The sequence below is a fragment of the Ranitomeya imitator genome, chromosome 3 (genome assembly GCF_032444005.1).
Source record: "Ranitomeya imitator isolate aRanImi1 chromosome 3, aRanImi1.pri, whole genome shotgun sequence".
In the NCBI taxonomy this organism is placed as follows: domain Eukaryota; kingdom Metazoa; phylum Chordata; class Amphibia; order Anura; family Dendrobatidae; genus Ranitomeya; species Ranitomeya imitator.
Window position 1 is genome coordinate 578,578,278 of NC_091284.1, and position 19,555 is coordinate 578,597,832.

A 19,555-nucleotide genomic window follows, 5' to 3' on the forward strand; every position below is an offset into this window, starting at 1 on the left:
CGTAAATCTCTGAGTGGGACCGATATGGGTAAAGTCTCAAAAAGATATACAATTTTTGGCAGGATAGTCATTTTTATTACTGATATGCGTCCAAATAGTGAAAGAGTTAGTGATTTCCATTTTGTCAATAAGGATTGCATTTCTGTATATAAGGGAGGGAAATTGTTCTCTTATAAAGTGGAATATGAGATTGTGAGATTAATTCCTAGGTATTTGAGGTGCACCAGTGGTATTTAAAGATACTCTGGAGGTGATCTAAATGGGAGTCATTTATGTTAAGTGGAAGGGCTTTACTTATTTGTTGGCCAAATTTTAAAAGCAATGAATGGAGGCTAGGGAGTGATGCATGAGGTTTTGTGAGTGTTAGGAATATATCATCAGCAAAAAGGGATAATTTAAAATCTTTGCCATTAAACTGAACTCCTTTAATGTCTGGTGATGCTCTAATAGCAGCAGCCAAAGGCTCAATGCAAAGGACAAAAAGTAGAGGGGAAAGCGTCCAACCCTGTCTGGTGCCATTTTTGATCTTAATTGGTTTAGAGGAGCTAGGAGGAAGATATAACTTAGCTGAGGGACTAGACTATAATCCTCCCACAGTTTTTAAAATGGGCCTTCTATGCCAAATGTTCCAAGGGCTTTAAGCATAAAAAGCCAACTGAGGCGATCAAATGTCTTCTCAGCGTCTAAACTCATTAGACGAGTAGGTTTCCCAGATTTTTTGTAACTATTACTACAAGATCAACTGCCCTTCTGGTGTGGTCACCGCCTTGTAAAAGGGACAAATCCCACTTGATATTTGTGGATCATATAAGGGAATCACTGATTCAGCCGCATTGCTAACATTTTTGAGAATATCTAAACATCTGAATTGAGAAGGGCAATCGCTCTATAGTTTTTAATGTCTAGTCTATCCTTGCCTGGTTTTGGAATCAATGTTATAAAGGAGTGCAGCATGAGGTCAGGGATCGGGGCTCCCTTTAGAAAAAAAATAGAAAAGGGGAATTAATATAGGGAGAAGATTATCCTGGAAGGTCTTGTAGTATAAGTAGGACAGACCAACAGGTCCCGTTGTCTTCCCATTTGGAAGGTTATGGATTACATTCTTAATTTCCTCTTCAGTAATTTAATGATGCTATTGCTTCTGAGGAAAGAGAAGGTAATTGACAAGAGTCCAAGAACGAACCAACAAGATTACTTCTGGTTAGTGGGTTAGATGGGAGAGTAGAAAGGAGCGAGTAAAGTTGTAAGCAATAGTCATGAAAAATGTACGCAATTTCATTAGGGTTATGTGTAATTTGATTATTTTTATTACGTAAGGCATAAGGGGTAGTCTGTTCTGTGTGATCGCTAAGTTGTTTGGGTAATAAAGTGTGGGGTTTATTGGCTTTCTCATAATATCTTTGTTGAGTACAGAGAAGAAGCTTGTCCACTTGTTTCAAAGCTACGTTTTTTAACTGAGCCCGAACGTCATTGAAGGTGTAAGGATCAATCCTGGCATTTACAGTTGAAACCAAAAGTTTACATACACTATATAAAAAGACATATTTGCATGTTTTTCTCAATATCTGACACGAAATTAGAATAAAAATTTCCCGCTTTAGGTCAATTAGGATTACGATAATTATTAAAAAAGTGGAATATGAGATTCCAAATGCCAGAATAATGAGAGAGATCAAATGTTTTAAGGTATTTTTATTAATTACTGCAAAATCAAAAGTTTAATAGTATTTGGTACTATTGCCTTTAAACTGAATGAATTAGGTCAAACATTTGGGATATGGCTTATCACAAAAGTTGGTCGGAATTTGGGCCCATTCCTCCTGACAAAACTGGTGTAACTGATCCAGGTTTGCAGGTCGCTCGCACCTGCCTTTTCAGCTTTGCCCATAAATTTTCAATAGGATTGAGATCAGGACTTTGTAATGGCCACTTCAAAACATTGACTTTGTTATCCTTAAGCCACTTAGTTACCATTTTGGCAGTATGCTTCGGATCATTGTCCTTTTGGAAGACCCATTTCCGCTCAAGCTTTAACTTCCTGGCTGATGTCTTGAGATGTTTATTCATTATTATCACATAATCTTCTTTTCTCATTCTTTTGTGAAGTGCACCAGTCCCTCCTGCAACAAAACAACCACACTACCTGATGCTGCCACCCCCATCTTTCACAGTTGGGATGGTGATCTTTTGCTTACAAACTTCTCTCTTTTTCTTCCAAACGTAACGATGGTCATTATGCCCAAAAAGATCAATTGTAGTTTCATTATACCACCATACAGTGGGGAAAAAAAAGAATTTAGTTAGCCACCAATTGTGCAAGTTCTCCCACTTAAAAAGATGAGAAAAGTCTGTAATTGACATCATAGGTAGACCACAAATAAAAACTCCAACAATTTTTGAGAACAGAGAATTTTTAATTTGAGGTAAATTGCAAAAGTTGTTTTTAACCAAACCAGAGGTTAAAAAGCTAAAAAAAAAGTCATCATTTTATATTAATTCTGGGCATTAGTAATTATTATGCTTTCAGAAATCAGCATGCCATAAATACATCTTTCAAAAACAAAAAACAGCCATGGTATGAGAACAGGCAATGATAAATTCACACCCTTTTTATGAACATACTGCAAAGGAGATAACCACAGACTATATTGACTATGCAATGGTACCAAGAATTAATTCAACCCTTCAGCTGTGAAAACCACTTCCTACATTTTTTTTCTTCTAATTAAGGAAGCATTAGAACTACATATAGAAGCAGTGCCTTACTAAATCACGTACATTCTCTGGAGTAGCACATAACACGGTTCGATTTTTATCAGGATCAACTTTTTGAAGTAAAGCGGTAGGTTTCACTGACTCTGCATCCATTAGGTCAACACCACCAAATTCATTTTCGAGATTGGATTTATTTAAATGAGTTCATTTCTTTCAGCAAGTCAAGAAAACTGGTAAGAATCTGAACTTATTAATGCCAAAGTGTACAATCAAAAGACGTCTTCATAAATAAAATTCAGAGCATCATGTCAAGATGCAAAATACTGGTAACATCTAAGAAAAAATGCTAGAAAACAGCTCAAAAAGACAATAAAACTTTTACTTGATTTCAGAAAGGAAAATTGATGGAGAAACATTGAAACTGATGGACCTTTTTTTTCAACCTATGTTACAGTACAAAGAGGGAATTTGTGCACCTATATAAAAAGAAAACAATTTGTGTTGTATTCTATACATTTACAAACAGTGGGTATATACAGCTGACAATAGAACAGGGTTACCGGTAATTACTAATGATGTGAATGTGGATAGAAGTAGCAGGATGACAGCTGAGGTGTATAGAGCTATTCTGCATAGATTCAGTGAAATGCTGCAAAACCTTGTAGGGCAGTGCTTCACATTACCGATGGTTAAAAACCAGATACATACTACAAAAGCAACCAAATAAATTCTAAAAGGTAAAGTAATGAAAAATTCTTGAAATGTCACCTAAACGTAAAGGCGCTGTTCCCTCTCAATTAAATTTCTACCCTGGCTACAGTTTGCTATAAAAAAAAATAAACCACTTTGTACTCACATTTCAAGGATCCATCAGAGTTGAAGCAAGATTTTTTAAAACCCCTACAATCAAAGTTGGAATTCTACTGTTCTATTCTGTCTTGAGGTCATAATTTTAAGATATGTTGTGGTGGTGCACAAAGACTAAATTATGAAAATTATGTCATAAAACCACTAGATCCAACTAGATATATTAAAATCAATATGATATCCATGTCACATCACAACTAGATATAAACTGTTGGAAAAAAAAGCATACACCATTAACAGCAGTGTGCGAAATATTAGTGGAAAATATCACTTGCTATATTGGTGGCATGATGCAAGGTGGAAAAAAACAATATAGTCAATAAATAACCAAAACATATATAATACTAAATATCAAGATAGGCCTGGCTAAAGATATAGTACAGGTCAAAAGTTTGAACAAAAGTTGATGCAGTGGTTTTCCTTGTTTTTGCAATATGCACATTGCAAATTCAGATTGATGGCATCAAAAGATTACATAAAGAAACGAGGAGTAAAGAAACACTTATAAAATAAACCACAATATGTGTTAAACATTAGATTCCTCAAAGTATGCTCTTTTTCCTGGTTGACAGCTTTACACCCCTTTGGCATTCTCTTCAGCACCTTCATCAGCTTGTCACCTGGAATGGGTTCAATGAACAGATATGGCCCATCATTTGTGGAATCACTTGCCTTCAGAAAGTGTTTCCATATGTGTGCCTTAATACTGAATCTACAATAAGAACACGGAAAACCATTGCATGAACAGTTGTGTTCAAGCTTTGACTAGTATTGTACATGACCTAAGTCTTCTGCAGAGTTGTATCAGACCAGAAACCTGCAATTTATAAAATTAGTCATATACTTGCTACTTTTCACACATGGCAGGATGCAGATATTTATGTGCATGGTGTTAGATTCACAGCATGTCTTTGCAAGAATGCTGAAATTGAAGAAAATCAGAACAGGAAATCTAAAATGGATCTCACAGCAGTGCATCCCCAGTGAACAAATTTCAAGTATGAAACATATTAAATTGGTTATTCTTTTTAACATACACAGTGGGGAAAAAGTACTTAGTCAGCCACCAATTGTCCAAGTTCTCTCACTTAAGATGAGAAAGGCCTGTAATTGACATCATAGGTAGACCACAACTACGAGAGTCAAAATTAGAAAACAAATCCAGAAAATCACCTTGTCTGATTTGGCAAGATTTATTTTGCAAATTATGGTGGAAAATAAGCATTTGGTCACCTAAAAACATGCAAGATTTCTGGCTCTCACAGACCTGTAACTTATTCTTTAAGAGGCTCCTATGTCCTCATCTCATTACCTATAGTAATGGCACCTGTTTGAACTTATCAGTATAAAAAACAACTGTCCACAACCTCAAACAGTCACACTCCAAACTCCACTATGGTGAAGACCAAAGAGCTGTCGAAGGACACCAGAAACAACATTGTAGACCTGCACCAGGTTGGGAAGACTGAATCTGCAATAGGCAAGCAGCTTGGTGTCTTGAAATCAATTGCGGGAGCAATAAGAAAATGTAAGATACAAGACCACTGATAATCTCCCTCGATCTGGGGCTCCATGCAAGATCTCACTCTGTGGGGTAAAAATAATCACAAACGGTGAGCAAAAATCCCAGAACCACACGGGGGACCTAGTGAATGACCTGCATAGAGCTGAGACCACAGTTACAAAGGCTACCATCAGTAACACACTGCGCCACCAGGGACTCAGATCCTGCAGTGCCAAACGTGTCCCCCTGCTTAAGCCAGTACTTGTCCGGGCCCATTTCAAGTTGGCTAGAGAGCATTTGGATTATCCAGAAGAGTACTGGCAGAATGTCATATGGTCTGATGAAACCTATTCAGTCTCCAGATCTCAACCCCATAGAAAACCTTTGGAGGGAGTTGAAAGTCTGTGTTGCCCAGCGACAGGCCCAAAACATCACTGCTCTAGAGGAGATCTGCAAGGAGGAATGGGCCAATATACCACCCACAGTGTGTGCCAACCTTGTGAAGTCCTCTGTCATTGCCAACAAAGGATATATAACAAAATATTGAGATGAACTTTTGTTAATGACCAAATACTTATTTTACACCATAATTTGCTAAATAAATCTTGACAAATCACACAAGGTGATTTTCTGGTTTTGTTTTCTCATTTTGACTCTCAAAGTTGTAGTCTACCTATGATGTCAATTACATGCCTCTCTCATCTTTTTAAGCGGGAGAACTTGCACAATTGGAGGCTGACTACTTTTTTCCCCACTGTACTTAATGGAAATATTCTGTTATTTTGTATACAGTTTATCTGGTAGGTCTCCTTTACTACTAATAACACAACAAAAAGTGCAGAGGATATAGGGAAGGATATGATAACATGATAACATTACTCTGACTAGCGTTGCAGTGTCAGTACTCTGTGAGCCATAGTGTCATCATCTCACCAGTTTCCTTCCTTAAACTGTTAGAAAACTTTCAAGTGCCATGTGAAGAAACCTTTCAGTCTTAAAGAAGCCCTCGCATTAATTTTTTTCCCCACTATATCTGAGTATATGTTGTACATGTGTATGGTGTGTAGTGTATATTACTGCACTCACCTACTGCCACCTGGTCCGGTCCTCTTCCAAGTGACATCACTGCTGAAGTCACTCAGATGAGAACCAGATGGGCGCTGGATCCTGGAGAGGATGGTAGTAGGGGAGTATATTAATACTGATGCACAACACAAAAAGTATTCATACCCTGTGAACAGTTCCACATTTTTTCACATTACCCCTACAAACATAAGTATTTTATAAGATACACCAAAACAAAAGTAGAAAGCATTTGGGAAGTTTAAATGAAATGATGCATTTGTATTCAACCCCTTGTAGTCCGACACCCTAAAATAAATGCTGAGTGATCAACTGCCATCAGAAGTCACATAATTAGTTAATTGAGTCCATCTGTGTGTAATTTATTCTCACTATATCTACAGCTGTTCTGTGAAGGCCTCAGAGCATCACAGCTTGGAAAGGCTTCAGACAAGAGTGTTTCAATTCTTATTTTAGGGATTTTCATACATTCTTCCTTGGAAAATGTTTCCAGTTCAGTTCTATGAGATTCCTGGGTCGTATTGCATGCATTGCTATTTAAAGGTCTAGCCACAGATTTTAAATGATGTTTACATCAGAGGACTGTGAGGACCATTGGAAAACCTTTACTTTGCACCTTTTGAGGTAGTCTATTGTGGATTTAAGTGTGTTTAGTTGAGGATCATTATCCATTTGGAGTAGACATCCTCTTTTTTTACAGATGGTGTTTTGTTTGCATCAAGAATTTGAAATTTCATTGAAGCCATTCTTCCCTCTACTCCTAAAATGTTCCACGTGCCAATTGCTACAACACAATCCCAAAGCATGATCGATTCAACTCCATGCTTAATGGTTGGCAAGATGTTCTTTTCCTGAAATTCTGTGCCCTTTTTTCTCCACACATTCCTTTGATCAATGTGACCAAAAGTTCTATTTTAAACTCATTGGTCCATAGGACTTGTTTTCAAAACGCATCAGGCTTGTTTAGATGTTCTTTTGCATATTTCTGGCGCTGAATGTTATGGTGAGGATGCAGGAGAGGTTTCTTCTCATGACTCTTCCATGAAGGTCATATTTATGCAGGTGTTTCTGAACAGTAGAACAATGTGCCACAACTCCAGAGTATGCTAAATCTTTCTGAAGGTCTTTTGCAATAAAGCAGGGGTTCTGATTTGCCTTTCGAGCAATCCGACAAGCAGCTATCACTGAAATTTAGCTGGGTCTACCAGACCTTATCTTGACCTCCACTGTTCCTGTTAACTGCCATTTCTTAATTATTTTTCGAACTGAGGAAAGGGCAACTTGAAAATGTTTTGCTATCTTCTTATAGCCTTCTGCTGCTTTGAGAGCCTCCAACATTTTCCTTTTCAGGAGTGCTAGGCAGCTGCTTCGAAGAACCCATGGCTGCTGTTTTTTGGCACAAGGTTAGAGAAGGCTGGGTTTATAAAAAGCTGGGAAACTTGCATCTCTTGACCTTTCCTAAAGATGACAGTGAACAAGCCATAACCCTAACAGGCTAATTATCCCTTTCACGACATGCGCCATACTATTATTGCGCATGCCGTGTCACCCCCTTTGATGTGGGCTCCGGCGGTGAGCCCACATCAAAGTCGCAACATGTCAGCTGTTTTGTACAGCTGACATGTGCGCGCAATAGCGGCGGGTGAAATCGCTATTCACCCGCCGCTATTAACCTGTTAAATGCCACTGTCAAACGCAGACAGCGGCATTTAACCGGCGCTTCCGGCCGGAAATGATGTCATCGCCGACCCCCGTCACATGATCGGGGGTCGGCGATGCATCAGGAAGGTAACCATAGAGGTCCTTGAGACCTCTATGGTTACTGATGCCGGCCTGCTGTGAGCGCCCCCCTGTGGTCGGCGCTCACAGCACACCTGCATTTCAGCTACATAGCAGTGATCTGATGATCGCTGCTATGTAGCAGAGCCGATCAGGCTATGCCAGCTTCTAGCCTCCCATGGAGGCTATTGAAGCATGGCACAAGTTAAAAAAAATGTTTTTAGAAATATGAAAAAAATATAAAAAATATAAAAGTTTAAGTCACCCCCCCTTTCGTCCCATCCAAAATAAAACAATAAAAAAAAAACCTACACGTATTTGGTATCGCCGCATTTAGAATCGCCCGATCTATCAACAACAAAAAAAGCATTAACCTGATCACTAAACAGCGTAGCGAGAAAAAATCCGAAACGCCAGAATTACATTTTTTTGGTTGCCGTGACATTGCATTAAAATGCAATAACGGGTGATCAAAAGAACGTATCTGCACCGAAATGGTATCATTAAAAACGTCAACTCGGCACGCAAAAAATAAGCCCTTATCCGACCCCAGGTCACGAAAAATGGAGACGCTTTGAGTATCGGAAAATGGCACTTTTTTATTTTATTTTATTTTTTTTTTAAAGCAAAGTTTTGAATTTTTTTTCACCACTTGGATAAAAAATAACCTAGACATGTTAGCAAAATGCTATGTATGAGACGCAGCTAGCATGTGGAAGAAGGTTCTCTTGTAAGAGAAAACCAAATCAGAACTTTTGGAGCTAAATGCAGGCCACTTTATGAGGTGAAAAGCTAACACTACACATCACCCTGAAAACACTTTTCCTCATCGTCAAATATTGTGGTGGCGGCTTCATGCTATTGGGATGCTTTTTTTCATCAGGTAGAGGGAAGCTGGTCAAAGTTGATGGGAAGAGTCAACTACAGGGTAATCCTGGAAGAAAACCTGTTAGAGGCTGCCAAAAACTGGAGACTGATGCGTAGGTGTACCTTCCAGCAGGACAATGACCGTAAACATACTACCAGAGCTAGAATGAAATGGTTTAGATCAAAGCATATTCATGTGGTTGAATGGCCCATTCACAATCCAGACCCAAATCCCATTGAGAACATGTGGAAACACGAATATTTCTGTTCTCAGGCGCTCTCCATACAATCTCACTGAGCCGGTTTGCAAAAATAAATGGGCAAAAAGGTCAGCCTCTAGATGTGCAAAGCTGGTACATACCACAAAAGACTTGAAGCAGTAATTGTAGCAAAAGGTAGTCCTACAGTATTTAGAAAACAATGTATCATTTCCTTTACACTCCACAAATACTTGCTAACTTACATAGTAACATACATAGTAACATACATAGTTAGTAAGGCTGAAAAAATACATTTGTCCATCCAGTTCAGCCTATATTCCATCATAATAAATCCCCAGATCTACGTCCTTCTACAGAACCTAATTGTATGATACAATATTGTTCTGCTCCAGGAAGACATAAAGGCCTCTCTTGAACCCCTCGACTGAGTTCGCCATCACCACCTCCTCAGGCAAGCAATTCCAGATTCTCACTGCCCTAACAGTAAAGAATCCTCTTCTATGTTGGTGGAAAAACCTTCTCTCCTCCAGACGCAAAGAATGCCCCCTTGTGCTCGTCACCTTCCTTGGTATAAACAGATCCTCAGCGAGATATTTGTATTGTCCCCTTATATACTTATACATGGTTATTAGATCGCCCCTCAGTCGTCTTTTTTCTAGACTAAATAATCCTAATTTCGCTAATCTATCTGGGTATTGTAGTTCTCCCATCCCCTTTATTAATTTTGTTGCCCTCCTTTGTACTCTCTCTAGTTCCATTATATCCTTCCTGAGCACCGGTGCCCAAAACTGGACACAGTACTCCATGTGCGGTCTAACTAGGGATTTGTACAGAGGCAGTATAATGCTCTCATCATGTGTATCCAGACCTCTTTTAATGCACCCCATGATCCCGTTTGCCTTGGCAGCTGCTGCCTGGCACTGGCTGCTCCAGGTAAGTTTATCATTAACTAGGATCCCCAAGTCCTTCTCCCTGTCAGATTTACCCAGTGGTTTCCCATTCAGTGTGTAATGGTGACATTGATTCCTTCTTCCCATGTGTATAACCTTACATTTATCATTGTTAAACCTCATCTGCCACCTTTCAGCCCAAGTTTCCAACTTATCCAGATCCATCTGTAGCAGAATACTATCTTCTCTTGTATTAACTGCTTTACATAGTTTTGTATCATCTGCAAATATCGATATTTTACTGTGTAAACCTTCTACCAGATCATTAATGAATATGTTGAAGAGAACAGGTCCCAATACTGACCCCTGCGGTACCCCACTGGTCACAGCGACCCAGTTAGAGACTATACCATTTATAACCACCCTCTGCTTTCTATCACTAAGCCAGTTACTAACCCATTTACACACATTTTCCCCCAGACCAAGCATTCTCATTTTGTGTACCAACCTCTTGTGCGGCACGGTATCAAACGCTTTGGAAAAATCGAGATATACCACGTCCAATGACTCACCGTGGTCCAGCCTATAGCTTACCTCTTCATAAAAACTGATTAGATTGGTTTGACAGGAGCGATTTCTCATAAACCCATGCTGATATGGAGTTAAACAGTTATTCTCATTGAGATAATCCAGAATAACATCCCTCAGAAACCCTTCAAATATTTTACCAACAATAGAGGTTAGACTTACTGGCCTATAATTTCCAGGTTCACTTTTAGAGCCCTTTTTGAATATTGGCACCACATTTGCTATGCGCCAATCCTGCGGAACAGACCCTGTCGCTATAGAGTCCCTAAAAATAAGAAATAATGGTTTATCTATTACATTACTTAGTTCTCTTAGTACTCGTGGGTGTATGCCATCCGGACCCGGAGATTTATCTATTTTAATCTTATTTAGCCGGTTTCGCACCTCTTCTTGGGTTAGATTGGTGACCCTTAATATAGGGTTTTCATTGTTTCTTGGGATTTCACCTAGCATTTCATTTTCCACCGTGAATACAGTGGAGAAGAAGGTGTTTAATATGTTAGCTTTTTCCTCGTCATCTACGACCATTCTTTCCTCACTATTTTTTAAGGGGCCTACATTTTCAGTTTTTATTCTTTTACTATTGATATAGTTGAAGAACAGTTTGGGATTAGTTTTACTCTCCTTAGCAATGTGCTTCTCTGTTTCCTTTTTGGCAGCTTTAATTAGTTTTTTAGATAAAGTATTTTTCTCCCTATAGTTTTTTAGAGCTTCAATGGTGCCATCCTGCTTTAGTAGTGCAAATGCTTTCTTTTTACTGTTAATTGCCTGTCTTACTTCTTTGTTTAGCCACATTGGGTTTTTCCTATTTCTAGTCCTTTTATTCCCACAAGGTATAAACCGCTTACACTGCCTATTTAGGATGTTCTTAAACATTTCCCATTTATTATCTGTATTCTTATTTCTGAGGATATTGTCCCAGTCTACCAGATTAAGGGCATCTCTAAGCTGGTCAAACTTTGCCTTCCTAAAGTTCAGTGTTTTTGTGACTCCCTGACAAGTCCCCCTAGTGAAAGACAGGTGAAACTGTACAATATTGTGGTCGCTATTTCCTAGATGCCCGACCACCTGCAGATTTGTTATTCTGTCAGGTCTATTAGATAGTATTAGGTCTAAAAGTGCTGCTCCTCTGGTTGGATTCTGCACCAATTGTGAAAGATAATTTTTCTTGGTTATTAGCAGAAACCTGTTGCCTTTATGGGTTTCACAGGTTTCTGTTTCCCAGTTAATATCCGGGTAGTTAAAGTCCCCCATAACCAGGACCTCATTATGGGTTGCAGCTTCATCTATCTGCTTTAGAAGTAGACTTTCCATGGTTTCTGTTATATTTGGGGGTTTGTAACAGACCCCAATGAGAATTTTGTTACCATTTTTCCCTCCATGAATTTCGACCCATATGGACTCGACATCCTCATTTCCTTCGCTAATATCCTCCCTTAAAGTGGACTTTAGACAAGACTTTACATAGAGACAAACCCCTCCTCCTCTCCGATTTTTACGATCCTTTCTAAACAGACTGTAACCCTGTAAGTTAACTGCCCAGTCATAGCTTTCATCTAACCATGTCTCGGTTATTCCCACTATGTCAAAGTTACCTGTAGATATTTCTGCTTCTAGTTCTTCCATCTTGTTTGTCAGGCTTCTGGCGTTTGCGAGCATGCAGTTTAGAAGATTTTGTTTTGTTCCAATCTCCTCGCTGTGGATTGTTTTAGAAATGTTCTTACCTCCCTTCTGAGTATGTTTTCCTGGATCTTCTTTGTTCAAGTCTAATGTTTTTCTTCCCGTCCCCTCTTCTTCTAGTTTAACGCCCTCCTGATGAGTGTAGCGAGTCTTCTGGCGAATGTGTGTTTCCCAGGTTTGTTGAGGTGTAGTCCGTCTCTGGCGAGGAGTCCATCGTACAAGTAATTCACACAGTGGTCCAGGAATCCGAATCCTTGTTGTCTGCACCATCGTCTTAGCCAGTTGTTTGCATCAAGGATCCTGTTCCATCTCCTTGTGCCATGCCCGTCTACTGGAAGGATAGAAGAAAAAACTACCTGTGCATCCAGTTCCTTTACTTTCTTCCCCAACTCTTCAAAGTCTTTGCAGATTGTCGGTAGGTCCTTCCTTGCCGTGTCATTGGTGCCAACATGTATCAGAAGAAATGGGTGGACGTCCTTGGAGTTGAAGAGCTTTGGTATCCTATCGGTCACATCCTTGATCATCGCACCTGGAAGGCAGCATACTTCTCTTGCAGTTATGTCCGGTCTGCAGATGGCTGCTTCTGTGCCTCTCAGTAGTGAGTCTCCCACCACCACCACTCTTCGTTGCTTCTTGGCTGTACTTTTTGCTGTCACTTGTTGCTGTGTGCACTTTTCTTTTTTGCTTGCTGGTATTGCTTCATCCTTAGGTGTGCCATCTTCATCCTCTACAAAGATTTGATATCGGTTCTTCAGTTGTGTGGTTGGTGATTTCTCCATGGTCTTCTTGCTTCTTTTGGTCACATGCTTTCACTCATCTGCTTTTGGAGGTTCTCTGACACTTTTTTCACCTTCTGTGACCAGTAGAGATGCTTCTGTTCTGTCTAGAAAGTCTTCATTCTCTTTGATGAGTTTCAAAGTTGCTATTCTTTCTTCCAGACCCCGCACCTTTTCTTCTAAAAGGGCCACTAGTCTACACTTCTGACAGGTGAAATTTAATTCTTCTTCTGGTCGATCTGTGAACATGTAGCACATGCTGCAGCTCACCATGTAGGTTGTCACATCTGCCATGTTGCTCCTGCTGACTTGCTGTGTGTTTTCCTTCTTGTGTAATCTACTCAGCCAAGCTCTCTTGCAATAATGTCCTACAGGCAAAAAGTTTGGTGATTCTTTCCAAGCAGCTGGTCCCGGCTGTACCCAACAATCTTCTAGCTTAGGGAGACTCTTCGCTTTTCCCAGAAGGCACCTGGAATATGCAAATTAGCCTCCTCAAGCTTGAATCCCTGGTTAGGGATGAACTTAGTATTCATTTATCACATAAAATCCAAATAAAATACATTTAAGTTTGTGGGTGTAACATTAAAAAATGTGGAAAACTTCATGGGGAAGAATAATATATTTTTTTTAAACCAAATCTCAGTATACAGTTCCTTGGAAGAATAATACGAGGGCTTCTATAACAGTCCAGAGCTGCTATTTTTATCCATACGCTGAAATTATTAAAAACAAGCATTTTCTATTAAAACATGTACATGAAAAAGTGAATTTACATAAACCTCAAAGGCCCAAATTCATTAAGACCAGAGTTTTACTTGTCAGTCTCAATGAAGGGGTAAGAGGTACTCATTAGGAGAAGTGTGCCACTTAATGAAACGGGCGCATCTTACAAATGGTGGGGGACTCCATGCACCACAACTGATCAAGAATTAGACAAGCGGACACTGCCACAACTGGTTCCTCCCCAGACACAACCAATTTGGCAGAGCAGGCCGAAGCTGGCGTGAAAACTCCAAAGATCGCAACCCTTTGTTGCTCAAAAAATGTGTGACTTTATAAGGTGTTTTTAGCCAGCATTCTGGTTTAACCACCTTAAAGGGAACCTGTCAGCAGGATTGTGCACAGTAACCTACAGTGTCAGGTCGGCGATGTTATACTGATTAAAATGATACCTGGGTTGATAAAATCCATCTTGTGGTTGTTATTTAATCATTATTTTCAGTTTTGAGTTAACGAAATGCGCGTGCCCCCAGTGCCATCCTGGAGGAGTATTTTTTTTTTCTCTAGCAAGATGGCGCTGCCGTTCAGTGGGCTCCACTGTTCTTTTGATGAGTGGCGATCCCATAAGTCCACCTCCGTGATCAAATATTTATCACTTATCTTGTTGATAGGGGAGAAATGTCTCTGTGGGATAACTCCTTTAAGCTTATGACTTCATATTCAAAAGTTGTGGATTTACCATATTACATAAGTACAATGTTACATATTTACAATATTCAGATTTTTACTGCATTAGACTCTATTCAGAAGTACTATTTTCTAGTTATCATAAATTGCAGTTCACAGAAACTTTGAAATTTCAATAATAAAAAAAACTTTTTTTTTCCCCAGACATGTCGACCATCAAAATGAACAACATAACCAATGACACGTGTGACCTGTATTACCACCAAAATACAGCAAGAATTTGGTTGCCAATTTTTTACAGCATGATTTTCCTATTTGGATTGCTTGGAAACATCTTGGCTATGTTTGTTATCCACAAAAACAGGAGGAAACTTAACTCTACTACACTCTATTCAAGAAACCTGGTCATTTCAGACATCTGCTTTGCCATTGTCTCCCCGTCCAGGATCGTGTACTATGCGAGGGGTTTTGACTGGACCTTGGGAGAACCGCTTTGTCGAATAACTGCACTTTTTCTGTACATTAATACTTATGCCGGAGTAAACTTCATGACTTGTTTGAGCATCGACCGTTTCTTTGCAGTGGTGCATCCGCATCGTTACAACAAAATAAGGAGAGTGAAGTTTGCCAAAATCATCTGCATTGTCGTTTGGTTGGTTGTCTTCTTCCAAACATTCCCACTTCTTCTACAGACAATGTCTCACTGGGAGCCCACTGGGAAAACAACGTGTATGGAATACCCAAATTTTGAACAGATACAACATTTGCCATATATGCTTCTTGGAGCATGCTTTATTGGGTACTATGTTCCTCTAATAATAATGTTGTATTGCTATTCTCAAATAAGTATTAAACTCTGCCAGACTACAAAGAAAAACCCACTATCGGAAAAAACTGGCACCAACAGAAAAGCTACTAACACAATCATTCTAGTGATTGTGGTGTTCCTAATTTGTTTCACACCATACCATGTAGCTATTACCCAGCATATGATCAAAAAACTGATTTATGTGCCAGACTGCGATGAGCAAAAACTATTTCAAATGGTCCTTCACATCACCGTAAGCCTGATGAACTTAAACTGTTGTCTAGATCCCCTCATATACTTCTGTGCATGCAAAGGCTACAAGAATCAGATTCTGAAAATATTAAGACGGCAAGCCAGTATTACCTCCTCCAGTGCCACAAGGCCAGCAGCTGATGAAAGCTCGCGTGACCTCACAGAAAGCCAAACAGTACAAAGCATACCATTAAACCAGAAAGCAAATCACTCCATTCATAAATAATACATTTGGACTAAAAAAACGGAATGTCTGTTCCCGTTAAGCAGTAAGTGGAAGGAGATGTATTTTTGAACTGACCAAGAGAAACATAGAACGCTGGGCCACTTGAAGAAAGCTAGAATTTACCCTTTAAACCCTTGGCATAGTAGTTTCTCCATTGTTTGGGGCACTATCCACAATTAAATAACTGGATTATATATATGCAAAACCAGCAGCATAATAAGTGTCTGTTCACCCAGAGTGGACAAGTCAATGCACATCGAAGCCAATTCAAATATTTCATGAGACAGAAATAAAAACTCTCAAGGATAAGCATGGAAAGGAAAGAGGCAGGAGCAGCTATCTCTAGCGGCACTGCTGGTCTTAGTGTTTCTTCAAGCCCTGATCACAGATCATGTGTATTTTGCTTATACTGTAAAAACAAGTTCCTAGAATATAACCAGCACAATGTCGAGTTTCAGACAAAACAAATAGGTCTTGTTCTAGGATTTCTCTTATGAGAAAATGTTTGTAATACTGAAGGTATGTGAGACTACAGGTAATTTAGCATGGTTAGGCATTTGCGCCACTGATTAGTGAAGCTTGAAAACACAATGCATGCAGCAGGTACACATGCAGAACGATGGAAAGTATTTTATGCAATCATAAATATGAACGGTCTTGTCTACTCTAAGAAATTAATGGCCAGAACACTTCTAACCTGACTACATGAGGAACAGCTAAACTAGTGATAGATCGTGAGTTTTTTAAATCCATGGAACAGTAGGATGTGGCCAAACTTGGACAAACCAAGTGCATCGGGATCCTTAAATATGCACATACATTGCATATATTGTGTATAGGATAATTAAATTATTTGCCTTTTAAGGGCTTGTAAACTCCTATTAATAATAAAAACAAAAGCTGTAAGATGAATTCACCAACTGATTCCTGACTTTCCTTTCCAAGTTCTTCCTGGGACTCCACCTGTAGCAAGCAAGATTTTATGATAATGCTATGTTGAAACTCCATATATTACAGGCTGTTAAAATTCTGCTCTGGTTCTAAGCTGTTGCATGTGGTGATGTGACATCCAGCTCCTTTACTTCCTGCAGTCCATAGGAAGCACAGAGTACAGAGATTTCCTGTCTGTGCTTTGAATGGCTTAGCTATTCTGACCTGTGATGTCATGTGGGCATGGTCTGTAAGCCTAGTCAAGTTTACAGTGACTGGGGAGGTGAACAGGGATGGAGAGCAAAGAGACATTCCATGCGCCATGCAAAATAAGTAATCTTATCAACTTGTGACTTTGGCCAGAGGAGATGGTGCTGGGCATTCCAGAGTGCTACATTACATTATAATAAATGACTACATGATATGACTCATTGTTCCCTTGCAGTACTCTGTGCCTCTGTGATACCGATGTCAGCCCCTGGCACATTACTGACTGCAGGACGCTGTCAGGATAGCACATAATATGCAAAGTGGGTGTAGTGACTGTGTTCAGTGATTTAACCATCTTGCGCCTGTGTATGAATCTTAGGATGGTGCTTTGTAGGTGGAATGGGCAAGTATTGAGGGTGGGAGTGTGTGAACCATGGCACAGATACAGATCTGCTTCATGTGAAATGTACAGTTGCTTATCACCAAATTAGATCAAAAAGTTAATTTATTTAAGTTCTTCAATACAAAAAGGGAAACTCATATATTATATAGAGTCAGTACAGACAGAGTGATCAATTTCAAGTGTTTATTCCTGTTAATGTTGATGATTACGGCTTACAGCCAATGAAAACCCAAAAGTCATTATCTCAGTAAATTAGAATACTTCATAACACAAGCTTGAAAAATGATTTTAAAATCCAAAATGTTGGCCTACTGAAATGTATGTTCTGTAAATGCACTCAATACTTGGTCGGGGCTCCTTTTGCATCAATTACTGCATCAATGCGGCGTGGCATGGAGGCGAACAGCCAGGTTGCTTTGATAGAAGCCTTCAGCACAGTGATACTGTTGTTTCTAAACCAGGTATTGGTCCTTTTGGCAGTGTGGACAGGTGCCAAGTCCTGCTGGAGAACTAAATTTCCATCTCCTAAAAGCTTGACAGCAGAGGGAAGCATAAAGTGCTCTAAAATTTCCAGGTAGATGGCTGCGCTGCCATTGGTCTTGATAAAACACAGGGGACCTACACTAGCAGATGACATGTCTCTTCAAACCATCACTGATTGTGGAAACTTCACACTAGACCTTAAATAGCTTGGATTGTGTGCCTCTCCACTCTTCCTTCAGACTCTGCGACCTTGATTTCCAAATGAAATGGAAAATTTACTTTCACCTGAAAACCAGTAGATCAAATGATGCAGGGTGATTCGGTGCTCCCCTCTCGCCCCAACACGCGTTTCGCCCTTAGCTTCTTCCGGAAAAAGCTAAGGGCGAAAAGCGCGTCGGGGCGAGAGGGGAGCACCAAATCACCCTGCATCATTTGATCTACTGCCTAAATATACTTGTGACTTCCAGCTTTGAGGTAATATTATTTTGGATTAGCGCTTTATATAGTGATGGTTTATTGTGCATGCCCTGTAAGGGCACTATTGGATATTTAATTTCCATCGTACATACTTGGCATATGTGGTAATGGCTTAGTATGTAATAGTATAAGCTCATCCCATTAAGCATTATGTTTGACAATCTCCTATTTTTGCTGTGATTTCACGCACACAATTATGTAATGTGATTTCAGGTGTTATTCTGGTCTCCCTTGGGTGTTTTTTGTATTTTATGTATCATGCCTTTTATCTTTTAATCATTGCCAATAAAATAAGATATTTTTCAGTATCATTTGGTTCTCTTCTTGGGCTTGGTGGTTAATTCAGACTGAGGTTCCCATGTGCTGTTTATATGTTTTGAAGTGCCAAAATTAGTATTGATTGTGGGACATCACTGTTAAGTAAGGGATTCATTGGTATCTGACCTGGGACTGGAGGCTATGTATGAGTTATACATACTTCTGACCAGTGGGTGCAGCCTTCCATAGACCTGTGTGGAAAGAGGCCCTGCCCTCTAGTCATCCACGCCCACTGGATGGCCGCGTCACTAGAGGAGCCGCCTCGCTTTATACAAGTGTGCATTGAGCGAGGCCACGACCACTAGACAGACCTTGCCAGGAGTATGTATAACTCATACATACTCTCCAGTTCCGGGTCAGAAACCAGTGAATCCTCGCAGCACACAGTGTGTGCTGGGGGGATTCATAAGTTTGTGGTCAGACACAATAACTGCAGACGTATTGATTTGGGCCAGACAACAACTTTAACCTTTATTTCAAGGTTGATACACCAATCTCATCAAGTCTCAAAGATCTATTCGTTAATATATGCTGTTTGTATTGTAAATATGGTTAGAGATCAGCTATAATACACAGTTAAACAGGATAAACAATAACAACAAATTATCTAAATAGTTTTCATACACATGAAGAGATGTTTATTGTTGGATAAGTGACTTTTTTTAAATATAATTTATCTTTTAAATTTATACAATAGCACAATTTATCTAACATACAATCATTACTACACAGACACTGTTTCACAATCTTCCAGTAAAGCAGCACAGAGATTAGCTAATCTGCGAACCACAGATCAGGGCCCTTCCTGTTACCTGGGCAGAATGTTATGTTTGAAATTCTCAGTACATAGTAACAAAGTATTTTTCAGTAAAAAAGAGGAATAAGAAACTAGTGGACTAGTGGACTGGTGTGTATTTTATAACTGCCCTAAAGCTGTGTCAACCAAATATTACATTTACTTATTATGTTCACAGGTGATGGTCTACTAATCAGTTGATTGAAAATTAAATCTTTTAAATGCTATTGATACCATTAACTTTTTACATAGTCTTAAAGGGAACCTGTCATCCC

The 19,555-nt window shown here is 39.4% G+C and overlaps 2 protein-coding genes across 3 annotated transcripts in view; one reads left to right on the plus strand and one right to left on the minus strand.

The window, feature by feature from the left end:
* Positions 1-18,023, plus strand: part of LOC138670558 (G-protein coupled receptor 183-like) — a 49,593-nt gene extending 31,570 nt beyond the window's left edge. For both annotated transcript variants that reach the window (XM_069757986.1, XM_069757984.1), the window contains exon 2: positions 14,582-18,023. In XM_069757986.1, the coding sequence (XP_069614087.1) occupies positions 14,584-15,663 (1,080 nt within the window). In that variant the 5' untranslated portion in view covers positions 14,582-14,583 and the 3' untranslated portion in view covers positions 15,664-18,023. The remainder of the gene's footprint in view (positions 1-14,581) is intronic.
* Positions 1-19,555, minus strand: part of UBAC2 (UBA domain containing 2) — a 285,129-nt gene that overhangs the window by 113,190 nt on the left and 152,384 nt on the right. The gene's annotated exons all lie outside the window — the stretch shown is intronic.